Source organism: Lissotriton helveticus, chromosome 2_2 (genome assembly GCF_964261635.1).
Source record: "Lissotriton helveticus chromosome 2_2, aLisHel1.1, whole genome shotgun sequence".
Classification (NCBI taxonomy): domain Eukaryota; kingdom Metazoa; phylum Chordata; class Amphibia; order Caudata; family Salamandridae; genus Lissotriton; species Lissotriton helveticus.
Genome location: NC_136060.1, coordinates 274,884,279 through 274,902,279, shown reverse-complemented (window position 1 = coordinate 274,902,279; position 18,001 = coordinate 274,884,279). Strand labels below are relative to the sequence as shown.

Sequence of the window (18,001 nt, the reverse complement as noted above, 5' to 3'; positions counted from 1 at the left end):
TCTTACCGGAGCTGGTCGCAGGAGCCTCTGGATTCACACTGCAGGCACCTTCTTGGAGGGCAGGAGAGGTCGGCCAATGCTAGACATGAGGTCAGGATCACCAAGGAGACTTCACTGCCCAGGTGAGCCACTCAGAACCAGGCCTTGGGTGCAGAGTGGGCTGGGGACACAGATCCACCTGGATCCGAAGTCTTTGGGGTCTGTTTCTTCTGGACAAGTGTGCTGTCCTCAGGAGATTGGAGTCTTTATGGAAGGCAGCAGTCCTCCCAGGGGTTTCAGAGGTCTCTGTTGCACGACATGTATCAGAGTCGTCTAAGCAGGAGACAAATGTGAGACAGGCCAGAAGGGCTGGGGCGAAGGAAGTTGTCATCTTCTGGCTTCTGATGCAAGGTGTCTTCTTTTTTGTTAGGTTGTTGCAGATCTGGGGGACCCACATAAATACTAAATTTAGGAGGCGTTTTAGGGGGTAGCAGGTAGGGTCAATGGACCCCTTACCTGGAGTGACTACACCCCCTAGTATGCCAGCATCCAGTGGGAGGGGGCATAGACCTAGCCCTGATTGGAGTGAACCCTCATCCTCAGGATGGTGGGGATTGAAAGAGGTGATACACCTCTCTTTCCCCACTTTAGGGGTGGGATTGGCAGAGGAGGGCACACCTCATATCTTTTTTATTTTCCCGCCAGTTTTTGTGCCCAAATTGGGGGTGTAAACTAGGGGCTGCCCTCTGCTGCTAGCAGCAGAGGTTGTGGGTCGCCTTACAAAGGCGGCATGCCTTTAAAGCTTTCCCTCTTTGAGCACTGGCCTGTCCTGAGGGAGAAGGCATGACACCTACCCAGGATGTGCATTGTTTCTGGTCCCAGAGTGCAGGGGCTCTCTACCCAGGGGTGCAAAAACATGTCTGGTGGTGGCTGCCTGCCTACAGCTGGTCAGAGACCACACTGGGATGGTAAGGATTCAGGGGGCATCACAGACGTTCCCTTTAGGTACATGGTACAATAAATCCCACATTGGGATCAGTAAGGATTTATTGAAAGGAGTTGTTCCGGTAATCAGTGAAGCCATCATGATGCTGTGGAACTCGAGTTGTCGAGTTCCCAGCCCATGTACTCTCCATGGCTTCACTGGCACTTACAATATTAGGAAATGATGCCCAATATTGCAGGGGCATATCTGCTCAGGCAGATATGCCCTCACCTGTAGTATATTGCACCCTACCTTAGGGCTGTGAGGTTTACTAGATGGGTGGCTAACCTATGCTGACATGGCATCAAGGCATGGTGCCTTGTTGACTTTGTCATTCTCCCCTCTCACAGGTCCATGCAGGCAGAAAAGGGCAATGGCATGGTCCCAGTGAGGGGGTCCCAAGGGACCCTCTTCAGCGCTCATGCCCTAGGTACCCAGGGTACCATTTACTAGGAACTTACAAGGGGTAGAAATACCAATTGAGGGTTTGTTTTAGGGAAGGAGCACTGGCACAGGGGACCTCGTTGGCAGGGACGTGCACAACATATCAAAACCAGGCAAAAAGTGGGGGCTAACCATGCAAAAGAGGCACTTTCTCACAAGCAGTATTTACAGTTTTTGTGCATGAATCAAATAAAACAGCATTCAAAGCTTCTACTTTAGTAAGACTTTTATCACTGAAACCCCCTACCACCTTTTTAAGTATAATTTTTAGATCCAGCCACTTCTTTTATGTTTTCTATGCTCAACCTCCTATTCAATGACGTAGAGCGGAATTTTGCTCATCTACACAAGTGAATGTTGTCTCTCTTAAATTTCTTGCAAACAGATGTGCTGCCATTATCCTGGGCTCAAGAGCAAATGTTCATAACACATAGCTGCCATGTGTGACATTTCTGTGGTTTTAGTTTGCCTATCAGTGACATTCTACTGCTAAATGTGTGACTCTTTAAGTGACATTTTCTGGCAGGTAAAAGAAAGCAGTGAGTATTTTAGTGCCTCTCTCTGATTATGCTTTGTTTTCATTGCATTTTTATGATTCTCGATGGCTTTGAGATATGTTAATGTCTAGGTACAATAGTGAACAACTCAGTGTTACAGGTTAGAAGTCATGCAAAACTACTTCCAGGCCAGTAAATAATGAAGAGAGAGACAAGCCGGCAGTCCTGTGTAGGAAACTGGGTTACTGGATGAGGGGGTGAAAACATACTTAAGCAGCGAACACAATTTCTGTCACAGTAGAACCCAAGGAAACCCCAAATTACCAGGTGCTTAACCCTCTGGTAGGATGGCACAAAACAGTCAGGCTTAACTTAGAGGCAATACATGAAGTATTTATGCAGCCCTTCAAACAGTAATAAAGTGTAAACATAACACAAGAAAAAACCCAACCAGTAGACACAGAGAAATACAATTTTAAAACTTTAATTTAAAATAGTGCCTAGAAGTACAAAGCGCCAACTATGGTCATCTGGTCGCACCGGACCAGTACAAAGCCACAAGTTGAGGATGACTGCGATGGAGCACGGATAGGATACAGAGAGCAAGTTAGGCCTTCTGAACAAGTACTTTAAGTTCTGGTTGCGGAGTGTTACAAGATCCCGCATCACAGATGCCATCGACTAAGGGTTTACGATGCAAAGTTGGGCAATGAGGATGTGAAGCAGCAGCTTCAAGAAAGCAGCGGGCAGGGATGCAAAGTTAGGGAACCGTGTTAGAGGCCCTCTCAGCCTTGTGAGAGAGAGGTGTGAGTAAGTTCCCAGGAACCCCCCTCAGAATGCAGTCTGTTACATGCTGGCTCTTCGTAACCAGATGCAAAGCTTCTGGAAAAAGGCGAAAGATAATCTTGAGGTAATAAAACTTTGGTACAACCAGAACGCTACTCTGGTGGACTTTCAAACTGTCCAGAAAGTGTGAGTTATGGAACCCATGAAGCTCAGATCTCTCCAAAACCACTGTTTGGGTCCTTATGAGGTGAAAGCGCAAAAGGGGGAGAACCACCTACCTGATAGTGGTCAGGACCACTAGAAGCCCTTACATGTACTCCATATAAACCGCCTCAAACCTCACTCTGGGAGGTCCGAAGTCATCATGTTCTTGATGACAGATGATGGAGTGGAAGATGAGAGTGAACCTCCCCCGGACCTCCTATCTAACCACAAGCACAATAGTTCAATAGAGGGTATTAACCTCTCCCATACTCTGACTCTGAATAGCAGAAATAATATCGCCAGTTTCATTGGGTGTTTTCGTCTCTGTTTTTCCTAACTCCTGAGCTCACCACATTGATATTGGGGAAGTATGTCAGTTAAAAACAAAATGAACAAAATGTCAGATAAGGTGAGAGCCAGTATCAAGAAGGAGTTCTCCAAGATGCTGTTGTTAGGGCTGGTTGAACTCTCCAACAGGCCCTGGCCCAGCACAGTTGTGCTGGTACCAAAGGCTGCACTAACGCGAGCCATCCCAGAGCTTAGGTTCTGAGTGGACTACCGGGGACTACATCCAGTCACTAAGACGGTTGCTCACCCCATGACCATAGCTGATGAGCTCATAGACAGACTGGGCGCTGTCAAGTTCCCCAGCAGCTTTGATCTCACATCCGGGTACTGGCAGATTTTTCAGACTGAGGGGGCAAAACAGAGGTCAGCATTCTCGATTCAAGAGGGCCAATTCCAGTCCTGGATAATGCCCTTCAGCATACAGAATGCCCCTTCATTCTGCGATTCCTACCTAGACAGCATTGCTCCACCTTGTCTCTGGTAAGGCAGAGCAGGAAGAATTTGAGCTAACCGTCTAACCCTAGACAAAATACCAGTAGATTGGGTCTGGCGCACCTGCATTTGTTGATCAGTGAGTGATGCCGTGCACGATCTAAGTGACCTGACAGGTCCGACCTCAGCTCTCAGTGTGTTTATTAAACGAAATTAAGTTGTGCTGGGCCTGGGGCGTGAAAAATCAAGTATGAATCACTTTTAAACTTAATTTTGCCTTATATTGTGGCTGTAGCAACAATTACAAGCCTGACTGCTTCTGGCAAGCAGCACAGCAAACAGAGAACAAAGCTGCGTTTTTTTACATTTTTTCAGCACCCCGTAGGCTCGGAGGAGCTGCAATTTTGTGTGACTATGGCAATGTAGTGTGGGGATGCAAACACCAACATTAAAATGTGTTCGATTTTTCCGTATTGCGTGGAGCTTGGCAGAGCTGGTTACAAATACAGTGCTGGTCATTCCATGGAATCAATGGACAAATTAAGGCAAAATCTAAACTTAGTTTGTTTTATAAAGAGTGAGTTATTTGTAAAATATTGAAATTCTGAAATAAAACCATGACCTATATAGCAAAATATGAAAAAGTAATAAAAACACAATGTCAAAAGAGTTACTTTGTTCATATGTTTTCAAAGAAACAAATTTTGCTCAAGAGCTGGAAAAATAAAAATCAAAAATGTGTGGGGGGGCAGTCGAGCACCATCAGAATGCCTCATTATAGACATTACAACAAATCTATTGTCAGAACACCCACATTTTCTATTTAAGCTGTGAATCCAAAAGTAAACCTGTCCTTTATCCCATGAACACAGTAACAACTACTTCAGCTTACTGAAATTTCCATTCCCCCATAGGCATCACTCTTTTTTAACGAAATATCTTTTTCTCATGTTTCTTTCAAAACATTATTTTCAAGAAAAAGTGCATTATTATCTTTCGTTTAATGTGGAAACCCATTAGTTAGTTTTGTTTTCCTACGGTGAACATGAAATATTCACCGGATGTATATTTTCAAAACTATTATGGTTACAGTTTGACCCTAATGAAGGGTCTGTGACCCGAAAAGCATTGGGCTTCCATGTGAAAATTCAGATAATCGCAATATCACTGATTACGCATGGTAATGGAATTAAATGATGCTATACATACACGAACATTAATCAAAAGATAATAAACTTTTCATGAAAACATTTTTGGGGAAAAAAACATGAAAAAATAATCTTTTATAAGAAAAAAGGGATGACATTGTGAGAGCATAAATAAGCCTAAGCGAAAATGGAAATTTCAGTGAACCCTGAGACTGATATGCAGGTTAGGGCTATCAGCAAGCTGAAGTTATTCCCACTGAAAACATACCCATAATGAAAAACTGGTATTACTTGGGTAACTTTCTGACCATCCACTAGATGAAGGTGATATACAGCATCTGAATGTATAATCTGGTCTGCACTGCTAGGTTTAAGAACATTAAAGCAAAGTCCAGGTCATGAAAAATTAGCTTTAGGCATGGTATAAGACTTGCAATAATTAAAGATGAAATTAATACACAAACATGTGCCTTATAATTAGGCATTGTTTTAGATACATACCTCTTTATATTTTTCAACAAATCTTCCAAATTTTTCAATCATTTCAGCCACAAAAACCACATCCATTTTGTCAGAAAAATTTGTAGCCTCCACTGTGTATGCCAACAACTGTCTTGCTGTCGTCCCTGCACTGGTTAAGTTGAGCGGCATCTAGGGATAAAACATACTGATGCATTAAAAACTTTAGTTGGTTGGTGAAATAAGCTGCAGAAAGAAGCGCTAAGAAAAAATGACAATTATAGACCACAATAAAAAAAAAAGGAGAAAAATCGAGCTATACGGTCTCTGGGAAAAAGACACAGATTGCCATATTAGGTATTGTATTGTATTTGCATTTATATAGCGCGCACTACCCCAGACGAGGCGTCTAAGCGCTTCTTCAGCAAGTAGCATGCTACTCCGGGACGCATAGAAGATTAGTGTTGAATTAGTATAGTGAAACATGCAAGTAAATTTTAAGTGGTGGATAGGTTAATCAGTTATTTGGATTCGGAAGGATAGAAGAGGGAAAAAAAAAGAAAAAAAATGGTTTATATTTAAATAGCGCTTGTTACCCCTGGTGGGGTGTTGAAGCATGCTACTCCGGAAACCCATAAAGGATTAGTGCTGAACTAGTAAGGTGAAATATGAAAGAAATTTGAGTGGTGGATATTAGTAAGCTATTTGGAGTGAGAAGGTTAGTGGAGGGATAAAAGAGGAAGAAAGGTTTGCATAGATGTAGCAGCGGTCACCACTGATGGGTATTGAAGAGCTTTTCTGGCTGGAAGGACGCTACTACGGAACCCATAAAGGATAAGTTTTGAAAATTAGTATAGTGAAATATATAGGAGTGGTGGATAGGTTATTCAGTTATTTGGATAGAGAAGGGTAAGTTGCGGGATAGAAGAGTGGAAGAGGTTAGTATTTATATAGCGCTTGCTACCCATTGATGGGGTTTTGAAGAGCTTTATTGGCGAGTAGCATGGTACTCCGGAACCCATAAGGATTTGTGTTTAATTAGTATGGTGAAACATGAAAGTAATTTGAGTGGTGTATATGTTAGTCAGTTATTTGGATTGAGAAGTGTTGGGGAGGGGTAGAAAATGGAAAAAGGTTTGCATTTATATAGCGCTGGTAACCCTGATGGGGAGTTGAAGCGCTTTATTGACGACTTGCACGCTAATCTGGAACCCATAAAGGATTAGTGGTGAATTAGTATAGTGGAATATGGAATTTGAGAAGATAACATGTCAGTCTGTTATTTTGATTGAAAAGGATAGTGGTGAAAAAAATTGAGGTCATAGCAGTATAAGGAGGCTTTTGAATGAGTAAAAAGGGTTTTTTGAGGGGAAGAGTCAGTGGGAAGAGCTTAGAAATGTTTGATTTGGGGGATCGGTATAGTAATAGAAGTGTCAGATGATGCAAGGAGGGGTAGAGTAGAAGAGAATCTAGAAAGGGTTCATTTGGGGATCAAAGTAGAGGTATGGGGTTTGGGATGAATGAGAGAGTGGATGTAGAGGATATATTGATAGAAGTATAGGGTGAGAGATAGGGTAGTGCATTGGAAAGAGTAGTAGAAAGAAGTCTGAGATGAGTCAGAAGGTTGGGCTAGACGGTATATTGAGAGAAGTACAGGCTGAGAAATAGGGTAGTGCACTTGTAATGCTAAATTAGAAGAAATTGATAAATATATAGAGCCATAAGTACAATGAAAGTATATAGATGCATAAAGGAGGTAAGTATATGTAGATTAAAGATATTGATAGAGGTACAGGATGAGAAATAAGGTAGTGCATTGGATATGCTTTTGCAGGAGAAAAGTAACAGACACACAGATCCAAGTACATGGAAGGTACATAGATGCACAATGGACGTAAGTACATGTAGACCAAAGATGATTTTTATTCATTTTCAACAACATAATTATTCTACATGTTTATACAAGGCAATACACAAAGATAGGTACATATCTATAGTATGTACAAAATGATGCAAGGCAGAATCAAAGTAACGGAGAGTTACTCACCCAAAAAGTACACTGTATCCTATACCAAACCATCTTTGGCAGTTTAAGGTTGGTGGTGGAAAATTAAAAGTCAAATTCATGGTTATACTCTTGTTCTTACTGATTCACAAGTGATTGGGATTGCATGAACCAGCAAGCAGAACCAGAAAAGCTTCTAAAAAAAAACTATGTCTTTAAAGGGTCACCAAACTCTTTTGTGAGCACCTTGTGCCATGTGCGAGCCTCACACCCACTGGTTAATCACTAACTGCCACACCTAATGTCCCTCCAAGGTTTTGAAAGGATTGTTAAAAAGAGAAAAATGGCTAAAAGGGCCAAATCTTAAAACTAATTTGGCATATTACGTTGTACAGCTTTCCCTCCCTTCCAATTGTTTGGTAATGTGAATAAACATCTTTTAAGGCTGGGAGAAGAACAGCAATGTCCAACTATGCTTTAAGCATTCAGGGTGTGTCCTCAGAAGGCCAATACTATTACATTTGTTCTAGCAGCATACGCATGAATAACCTAGAATCCCAAGCTTCTTAAAGCATGGTTTTGAGATAAAGGACACTACCTGCCTTACAAAACCCTAACTTAGTAGCCCCACTGCCTGAATGACAGACCACCATGTGCTATTATCAGATGAACAAAGCATCCGAAAAGGAGGTCTTTTCCAGGTAAAACGTCAGAGCTCGGGAGACTATCTAAATTGTGCAATGTCTTCGCAACCAGGGAAGTATGAGGCTGTGGTTGGAGAACACGGAGATCCTTATTATGATTTTCTTCATCAAGAAAGCAGTGTTTGAGGTCATTATGTGCACATCACAATTAGGTATGGTCTCACAAAGTTTATACATGAGAGATACAAACGTGCTCCAAATACTAATGCACAAAAGAATCTCAGGTTGAAGGACTGAGTTGTAATGAGTCCACTGAACTGATTGACAACCCCATTTCTTTTAATGATTATATATCATTGGGAGATGTTAAAACCACAAAGTTGAACAGACAGTGTTCTAAGGAATTGAGACGCATATACTTTTGCCCACACTGTAAAACCTGTGCTCACCCTTGGGTAGCTTGGCACTGAGCAGTCAGGCTGATCACAGAGGCAATGGTCTCAATCACGATTAACACCTCAAGCATCACAAAAGAGACTTCACATGTGATGTATGTAAATAACGTTTGTATTCAACACACATAATAGTCAACACAACATGAACATCATCTACTTCTTGGTTTAATCACATTTAGAATTATTACTAACAGTACTAGGCCCAACCATGTTCAAATAACATCAACAATATGCACACTTGAGAAAGATTATATTCTACACCCAGACATACAACGCTAGCCCCACATGACCACCGCCCCCAGAACCCTCAAATGGCAACATGTTGTCCACACCAGGCCCACCCTAGTAACTCTTATAATTCAATACTACACAGTTAGACGGTACACCTCAGGTCAGAACAATAGCAGAAATATGTACAAACACAGAATTATATCACTTTTTAGCAGCACCGCGGATGAAGACCGTAATGCTCTTCTGGCAAGAAATCAACAAGTAAGGCAAAAAGGCTGGTCCGTGTTGTGTGAATCACAGGTGTTCCACAGACTGTCAATCTCACACACACTTCGCCCCAACAAGCGGTGCAACGGATATCAGGCAGGTCAGTACGGAACGTACTTGTACAGATACGCACTCAACACCCTAATGCTGTGCACTGATTGAGATAAACTGCAGACAACATGTCCCCAAACCTCCAACTCACCCGACACTCTCAGTCAGGGTCCAAGGGAAGGAGGTGGTGGGTAGGTAGGTAGCAGGACTAATTAGCAGACAGTAGGCAAAGTGGGTTTGGCACCCACTCGCGAAGTTCACCCACAGGATGCAGAGCAGAAACGGTCTGAGGGCAATCGTCGGTCTCTCCAAAAGGGTCCAAAAGAGCCTTCCAGCACCAGCTCAGTTCAGCAAAGCACAGGGAAGGGGAGGGGTGTCACGCAGTCTTTTAACCCGCATCCGTGTTCCTCCAGCCCCGTCAATTACTCTCACCACACCCAGGCCCAAGCCGGGCAACACTAACTGGAAACACGCTGTCATCAGGAAATGACGGGTGAGGAGAGGGCAGTTGGTCTGCCGTGCTGAGGGCTAAAAAGGGAACAATCAATTCATTAGAATGAAGCAGGGAAGCCTCTCTGAAGGAGGCGACACCTGGTTCACATTGATCAGAGTGGCACCCAGGCAATCCGGGCACAACGTCTGATGCGTGATGATATGAGTTGCACCAGACAACTCCGGTCAAACACAACGAAGAGTTGCAATTTTCATACCTCCCTGGAAATGAGGCCCAACGTCCGGTGCGTGTTGATAATGGTCACATCAGACTGTTCTGGTCACACAAATAGATGTAAGTTCAGCAATACCCAACAAAGTAGAATGTTGCATTATTATGATTACATCACCACCTCCAAGGGTCACAACCTGTAAATCAGACACCACTTACAATGAGCATGCAGTCAGTGTGTTGAACTAGAGAGATGCAGCACGATCAACAAAGCAGGCCACGCTGGATCCCGCAACCGAGGAATCCGCTCACCAACAAGACGCTTATGTATGCCTCATATCTTCGATGCAGGCAAGACTTCGAAGCTCCGCACCAGGCAATCCGTTCTCCAGGCACAATTCTTAGTTTGACACTCAAGCTGCGCCACCAGTTGGGATCCAGCAGACTATGTGGGAACTTGAGAGGGCACCGCACTCCAGGTGTCACAAGTAGATGGTGTGGGTCCCTTGTAGGAGATCCCTGATGTTCCTGAGACCTCCAAAAGAACAGGGAGCAAGTAATCAAGCCCTTGGAGAGTACACTTCCGGGTGCCCCATAGCATCAGGTAGTCCGCCCAGGCCAGTAACTATTCAGGAAGGAGACGTGGTTCATTTATATAGCAGCAGTACTCCTTGTGCACAAAAGATTCCTCTGGCAGTGTGCACCATGCAGTTCCAGGTTCATACATCCCGACAAGCATAGCCCTACACTGGAGAATGGCACCAGTAGTTCTAGTACAGTGTGCATTTGAAGTTGGGAGCCGTGCAAAGGGTTGCCCTTTGAACCACAGGATGTCTCTCTAAATTTCAGTCCTGACTGCCATGAGGCCGTGGAATGTAGATCTTAATCTTTAGTGGGGCCATGATCTGACTCGAGAGGCCAAGTGTCAAAACTTCTTCCTCCAATCTATCAAGCCAGGAACGCAAATGCTAGAAGTCTGTTGTTCCAGTTGCATGCCCAGTGTTTCATAGTGATCGCTGGGAAATTCCCAGATGTGCTCCCAACCTCCAGTGTGGACTAGAATTAAGCACAAAGGAGCACAAAGTTTTAGAGCAGGGAAATGCCCACTTTCCTGTAGTTGCATTTCTAGGCATATCACGACAAAACCACTTTTACCCCCGGAAAGGGCTTGTCACTGTGAATCCAATGATAGGAAACATTATGAGGCTGCTGTAGGAATCTGGCTGTGTATATACTAAACCAAAAAGAGGTATAGTGTGCATAGAGACCAGTGGAACCCCATAGGTAGGTAGGAGTAAAGGTAGATAGCACCTTACTCTCTATTTGTGGTAGTGAGGGTGAGCAGTAAGGCTTTATCAGAGGGTAGTGTTAAACCTTTGTTGTACAAACGCAATCAGCAAATGATGTCACACACTCTAAGACTGTACTCAGACCAATTTGATTTCTATAAAAATATTATTTAGTCGTATTTATTTTCTAGAACCAAGCAAACCTGTCACAGGTAAGTGAAATAAATGCCTTGCAATATCTTATGCAGTGTTTTACAATTGAATGCAGGTTAAAATGCAGTTGGTTGAAATACAGGTAGGTCAATTTGTGAAATTTACTTTTCAATTACTTTTCATATTCATTTTGTATGTTCCTTTTTAGATTACTTTTAAAGTTACTTTTGCTAATCAGTGCGATATGCCTAGATCTCACACTGAGACATCGTCTAGACAAAAGGTAAGTTAATCAGTTTTTGTAAAGTAGCAGTTTTTCAAGTTTTCATACAAACCAACTCCACACTTAGCACAACTTTCAAGGACAAACAGTCAATATATTCCTATGGAGTAAAATGAAGTTAACGGTTTGCAGGTAAGTACTTGTTTGTTGGAGTTGGTATTCTGGGGATAGCACCAGGTTTCCCCCAGGGTCAAGGATGCACTCTTGAAACACCCTCAGCGGCACTAGGGCAGCCAGGTGCAGAGTCCTGAGGCCCAATGTTATCCAATGTGGGAAAGGGGGCCTCCGGTTTGTGGCTGCTCATGAGAAGGCCACAAGGTTGTGGAAGCAAAGCTTCTAGTGTTAAGCTCAGGGCAAAGGGCAATCCAAGTTAGCACCGAAAGTACACTGCAGCGGCGGAGGGATGGCTGGGTGCAGGGTACTGTTTTGGCACAGAGTGCCCTGTTTTCAATGGGGAGTCTACCATTGCAACAAAGCCTGCGGGCTCGGGGACGAAGATCTTCTGGAGGTGACCACCAGTTGGAGAGGTAAGTTGGGATGCCTGGGGATGTGGGATGTCTGGTGCAGGGGCGTCGGGTTTTCCTTACCATCTCCGGCAGCAGTCGGGGGGGATCCTCCAGAAAGAGGCTGCAGGCTTCGCTTGGAGATTCGAGGCAGGTCAGAAATCACCAGATCTCAGGTCAGGATCGCCGGGAAGACCTCCTCGTAGTGTTGGTGCACTCAAACTCGACCGTAGGTGTCGGGTGCAGAGTGGTGCATACTCGAGGATTTGGCCGGAGCCAGAGTCTGTGGGTGAGCAAATCTGGTGCTCACTGGAGACAAAGTCTTTCTTGTGGAAGGCAGGGCAGGTCGTTCGGGTTCTTGAGGCTGCTGGCTGCAGGACACACCAGGATTTCGGGGGAGCAGGTTCAAGGCGGGGACATACTGGTAGGGCTAGGGCTGGGGCTAAGCCAGTGGGCGTCCTCCCCTTCTTAGCTTTAGCACGGCTTCTTCGGTCTTCCTTCTTTTCTTCTTGGTTGGTTCTTGTCTAAGGAGGCAAGGTTCAGGGGTAACCTAAATCCTAGATTATGGGGCGTTACAGGTAGGTAAAGGTTGGGACCAATGGGTCCTTTCCTTGGGGTGGGTACACCCCCTATTATGCCAACCCTACAGTGGGAGGGGGGCATATGCCTCACTCTGGATGGCTGGGTCATCTGCAAGATGACGGGAACTGAGAGTTGTGATACACCTCGCCGTCCCCACATAAGGGGTGGGGTTGGCAAAGGTGGGCACACCTCCCTTCCTCACTTTGTTTTCTTGCCAAGTCTCTCGCCCAAAGTGGGGGTCACTTTTGGTAGGGGCCATGTTGCCTGGGGAAGCTCACAAAGGCGACAAGCCTTTGAAGCTTCTCCTTTGTGTACCCTGCCCATCCCGGGTGGAGGCTTGGCACCTCGTCCCAGGATGTTTATATTTCAGACCCCCGAGAGCAGCAAGCTCTCCACCTAGGGGTCCAGAAACATGTCTAGTGGAGGCAGCTGGTGAGCAGCCACTCATCCTGGAAACTAGTGTTAGGTCATTTTTCAGGGGGCCTCTCTAAGATGCCCTCTGTGTGCATTTTTCATTAAATCCTACTCTGGCATCAGTGTGGGTTTAATGTGCAGACTAAAATCATTATGATGCTGGGGAGATTGTAATGATAAACTCCCAGCACCATATACTCTTAATAGCAATACTGCACTTACAATAGAGGAGGGCCAACTTCCAAGTTCCACCCATGAGGCACTGATTGTCCCCCTCCTCAAACCTGGCAAGACCACCAATGAATGAGAAGCTTACAGACCACTATCAATGTTAAACCTCAATTTTAAAATATTAAGTAAGACATTGGCCATGAGGCTCCAACCGTTAATCAGACAACTTATAGCACTATGAGAAGAAGGGACGAAAGGACAGGGGAGGAAGTGGTCTTCGCGGTGGATATGGAGAGGGCGTTTGACAGTCTTGATGGAAGTTCCTATATAGAGTCTTAGATAAAATGGGGCTGGGACAGGGCTTCTCCAGTTGCGTTAGACGACTCTACACAAGACCAGTGCGAGGATTAGGACAATACGGTCGATATCAGAGGGTTGCGATGTTGGATGGGGGATGCAGCAGGGATGCCCCCCTCTAGTCTCTCTCTTGCCATGGAAGCTCTGGCCTTCCTAGCCTGCACAGGGGCGCGTTATCAAGAGATTCGCTTAGGGAATAATACCCGGTTGTCTGACGATCCATCGCCGACAATTATTTTGCGGGCGTTGTCATCGCGGCATTCACATCGCAACGGCGATCACAGCGGCATTTTTTTCATCGAACGTTGTTGCTACGCAAATGAGGCCATGTAATTGGCTATCGTGTCACATCGCCGACTTTACATCGCGCGACATTACAACGTGACGTAGAAGAGCAGTACGGCTTGGAATGATAGCAATGCGGACATTAAACAAGAGAGCGAGGAAGCGAAAAGGTTTCCTATCTACACCAGCTTGGATCCCACAGCAGTTATGATCACCAGACCTGCGGTGAAGACATACAAAGTGTGACTGACATGCTTCGAAAAGAGAGAAAAATGCCAGACAAATAACGTTTTGGCTCTAAATAAAAGTTAAATTTTTTGCTGTCTAACAGCAGGTGTTGTTGATCTCCAGAAATTGAACATTGTAGTGAAGCAGATAATGGTTACTAAAAGATATAAAATTACACACGGGGCAGAAGAACTCAACAATAATCAGTTTTTGAGTAAAATATGATTGGAATGATAATTTAAACACCACTTCCGGCCGCAAGTTTGCAGACTCAAAGTGCTGCACAACCCCAACATATTGGTACTCCACTTGTCTACTGAGCCATTGAAGGAATGTAAATACGATCAGATTTTGAACCTGTGCCTGCCCAACTAAAGCACCCAACCCACTGAGTTATATTACCAGAAACACTTCAACACAAGTGTTCCAGGTCTGGCATAAATGGCACTTTATTTAGTGAAATACAGAGCAGTAGCTATGATGTGTGGTGTCCATTATCCTCGGCATTCGTTTTACAACAAGTCCTCCAAGGCTCAGCAGGAAAGAATACTATTACTTACAGCTAGTCCTCCAAGGCTCAGGAGTTGGCAAACATTTAATTTTCATGAAGCTGCAGTTTATGGGTTTTGCTAAGATTCTGCTGCAAGTGATATTTCCATGCAGACATATTTTACAGAAGAAATCTTCTGCAAAGAAGTAGGTTTTGCAGGTTGATGTGAGGGAGTTTGGTGAGTACATCTGTCATCAAACACATGCATGGACTATTGTTCTGTATAGTCATGCGGTCCGAGCTCCTTATAAAATGAAGTGTTATCCGTAGATCACTTCATGTTAAGGGACAGTCATGTTGATGTCTGGATGCGCAAATGGGTGTGTGATGCAGGGGCTAACTTGCCGGATGGGCAAATGGGTGTGTGATGCATGGGCTAACTTGCCGGATGCGCAAATGGGTGTGTGATGCAGGGGGTAACTTGCCAGATGCACAAATTGGTGTGTGATGCAGGGGGTACCTTGACGGATTTCCCAAATGTGTGTCTCACATTCTTTTCTCTTCCATTTGGAAAACACACAAATGAAATGACACGAATCGTGAATATTTAAAAATATGTATTTAGATGTTTATAACATTTGTAGAGCCCACACTGCATAACTGGATAGCTCCTATGTGCTAAGGAATAGGTGGGGTGTGATTAGAACTGCCGGGGAAACAAAAAGATTCAGAAAAGCAATTTTTTTAAATGCAAGTGTTTTGTAGTTGGTGACGGAGGTTGTTCCAGGTGACAGATGATGTTCTGCTACTGATATTTGTCTGCCATCAAGGTGCCTGAATTTTGTTTGAGGGGCAGAGAGGAGATTCAAAAGGGCGCATTTCTTAATTTTGCTTCTTAAGTGCTTTGGTGCTGAGACTAAGACATTGAGGCAGGGGGTAGAGAGTTGTGGAAGTGACTGTCGTTTACCATCGGGTAACATCGCATGCGTTGTAATTGCATGCGATGTTAACGGCATGGCGCCTTTGTAGCATCCGTAGTAAAAGGCTGCGATCTGAAGGATGATGCGATGTAAAAGTCGCGGTGCATTGTTTTACATCGCTGTAATTGATGTTTCCCATAATACCCACCATATTGACCTTTAAGCAGATGATCTCCTACTCTTCCTTGGAAACATAGGTGAGGGTTTACCGGGGCGAGAGCACTGATGGAGGAATTTGTAGACATGTCGAGATTGAAAATGAATTGGCAGAAATCCAAGCTGTTCCCACTGGCACTCAGTGGGGTATCACTGCCGGAGAAAGGGTGCTCTGAAATAGGAGACCCGCTGCCTAGAATACTTCGGCGTAAAAATATAGGATTCCCAAGCGGACATATTCGAGGGTAACTTGAGCACGGCACAAGGTCTTTAAAGACCATCATGGACTTTTGGAAGTGCCTTCCGCTATCTCTGGTAGAGAGAGTGGCCCTCCTAAAAATGCTAGTGTTACCGCGACTATTATATTTCTTAGAGGACTCCCAATATGGATTCCACCGAAATGGCTTAGGGACTTACACTATATACTGACGTCCTTTCTTTTGGTGGTGGGGGGGGAAGGAGGTGCAGTGGTGGGGGGGGAGGAGGTGCAGTGGTGGGGGGAAGGAGGTGCAGGGGTGGGGGGGGCGGGTCGTAGACGAGTGTCTCCGAGTACAATACAGCACTCAACTCAAGAGGGCGGACTGGGGGTCCCCGAATTTGAACAATACTATCTAGCCGCTCAAATGCAGTGGGTGGGAGATGGGTGAGAGATCACCAGTCCTAGATCCGGGAGGTAGACCCGCTTGCGCCGAATTTGGAAATTTTGTGGACACTGATATTGGGTATAGACAAGACTATAGCTCAGGACTCTGACGCGGTGCTTTTGGCTAGGCACTGTTGGAGACGAGTTCTCCGAAAGACACATACCAGATTTCCATATTCGCCTGACTTGACTATTATCACTCTCAGGGTGGCTCATTCGTGGAGCAGATTGGGTGGGTCTTGAGGACTGGGAGGAGGCTGGGGCGACAAGGTTAGGAGACTTACAATGGTGGGGAACTCATGCCATTTGAAGATTTTAGAGACGGGTTTGACCTGCCCCAAGGGCACTTCTTACTACATGCAGGGATTGCAGAGGCGAATAGGACGCATTGGGGATTGGGCCCAGCAGAACCCCTACAGCATGCAACCTGCTGCTATATGGGCAAAGGGGGAGGTAGAGTTAAGGCAGTCACATGCCTATACGGAGCCCTGACCAAAGACACAATACAACCACTAACCAAGCTACGAGATAACTGGGTGGAGGATCTGAATATTCCCCTGGAAGACAAATCATAGGAGAATATACTGGTATGGAGCCCCATTTCCTCGAGAAATGCCAATCCGTCTCATCCATTTTTTCATATTGCTTATGGCATATTTCACGCCGGGGCAGATCAATAGATTTTTTTCAAAGAGATGATGGGAAACGCCCGAGATGCGTAGACATTGGGTTGAAACCACTACATATGTTGTGGGCATGCCCGGAACTGCATAATTACTGGACAACAATAACTGCCACCATAGGGCAGGTAATAGAGCGCCCAATCCTCAGCACACCTGCACATTGCATCCTCCGACTATTTCCACACAATGCTAAGCTGTGGGTCACCACTAGGTTTCAAGACTTTACTTTGGTCTTAGCTAAGCACGAGATCACAAGACATTGGATATACCCTGTAGGTCCTAAAGCCATCGCGTCGAAGGCTGAATTCGAGAAATGGGCGGCCTGTGAAGGGAGAGTTCTCCTCAGAAATGCTAAAAGAGGTATTGGTGCAATAGAACAAGCTAGGGCTTGGGAAGTGCTAGTCAGACTAAAGGAGCCAGAGGTAACTTTGGGGGAAGCATCCCCAGGGAAACACAGAAATCGTATGAAGGGGAGGATGCAGGACACAACTGAGGGGGTAATAACTCATCAATATCTTCTGCCTGACATGAGAAGAATAGAATGCTGGGAACGCAGGCGGTGGGGGGGGGGGGGGGGGGGGGGGGGGGGAGTTGGAAGTCACCTTATACTATGTATGTAAAGTCTGGTTGGTGAAGATCTGCTAACGGGAGGGTCGGTAAATAGGAGTTGGGAAGAAGGATAGGCAAGGGACGGCTTCCGTCCTAGGCACTCTACCGAATCCGTCGTGGTGTCAGTCCTGGACAACCTCAGGGAAGGCATGGACCAGAATAAACATCAGGCGCTGGCGCTCCTCGATCTCTCCTCCGCTTTTGACACGGTGGACCATACCATCTTGCTCTCACGTGTCAGAGCGGCGGGAATCGAGGGCTCAGCCCTGGTCTGGCTATCGTCCTTCCTGAGGGACCGCACCCAGGCGGTTCGGTTGGGGGATTTCACGACTACCCCACTCCACGTCACTTGTGGTGTTCCCCAGGGTTCCTCACTTTCTCCTTTACTCTTTAACCTATACATTTTTCCTTTAATCTTTGCGCTCAAGCAGCTGGAGGTCACCGTATATAACTATGCGGATGACCTCCAGCTCATTTTCAGTCTCTCCTCTTCTCCCCACTCTACTTCTAATTTCCAGTCTATTATGATTTTTATCAGGGACTGGATGAACCACAACCATCTCAAATTGAACACGG

At 45.2% G+C, this 18,001-nt stretch overlaps 1 protein-coding gene across 2 annotated transcripts in view; it reads right to left on the bottom strand.

Annotated features, from left to right (window-relative positions):
* Positions 1 to 18,001, bottom strand: part of ADGRA3 (adhesion G protein-coupled receptor A3) — a 499,756-nt gene that overhangs the window by 145,152 nt on the left and 336,603 nt on the right. For both annotated transcript variants that reach the window (XM_078678405.1, XM_078678406.1), the window contains one exon: positions 5,325 to 5,474. In XM_078678405.1, the coding sequence (XP_078534531.1) occupies positions 5,325 to 5,474 (150 nt within the window). The remainder of the gene's footprint in view (positions 1 to 5,324; positions 5,475 to 18,001) is intronic.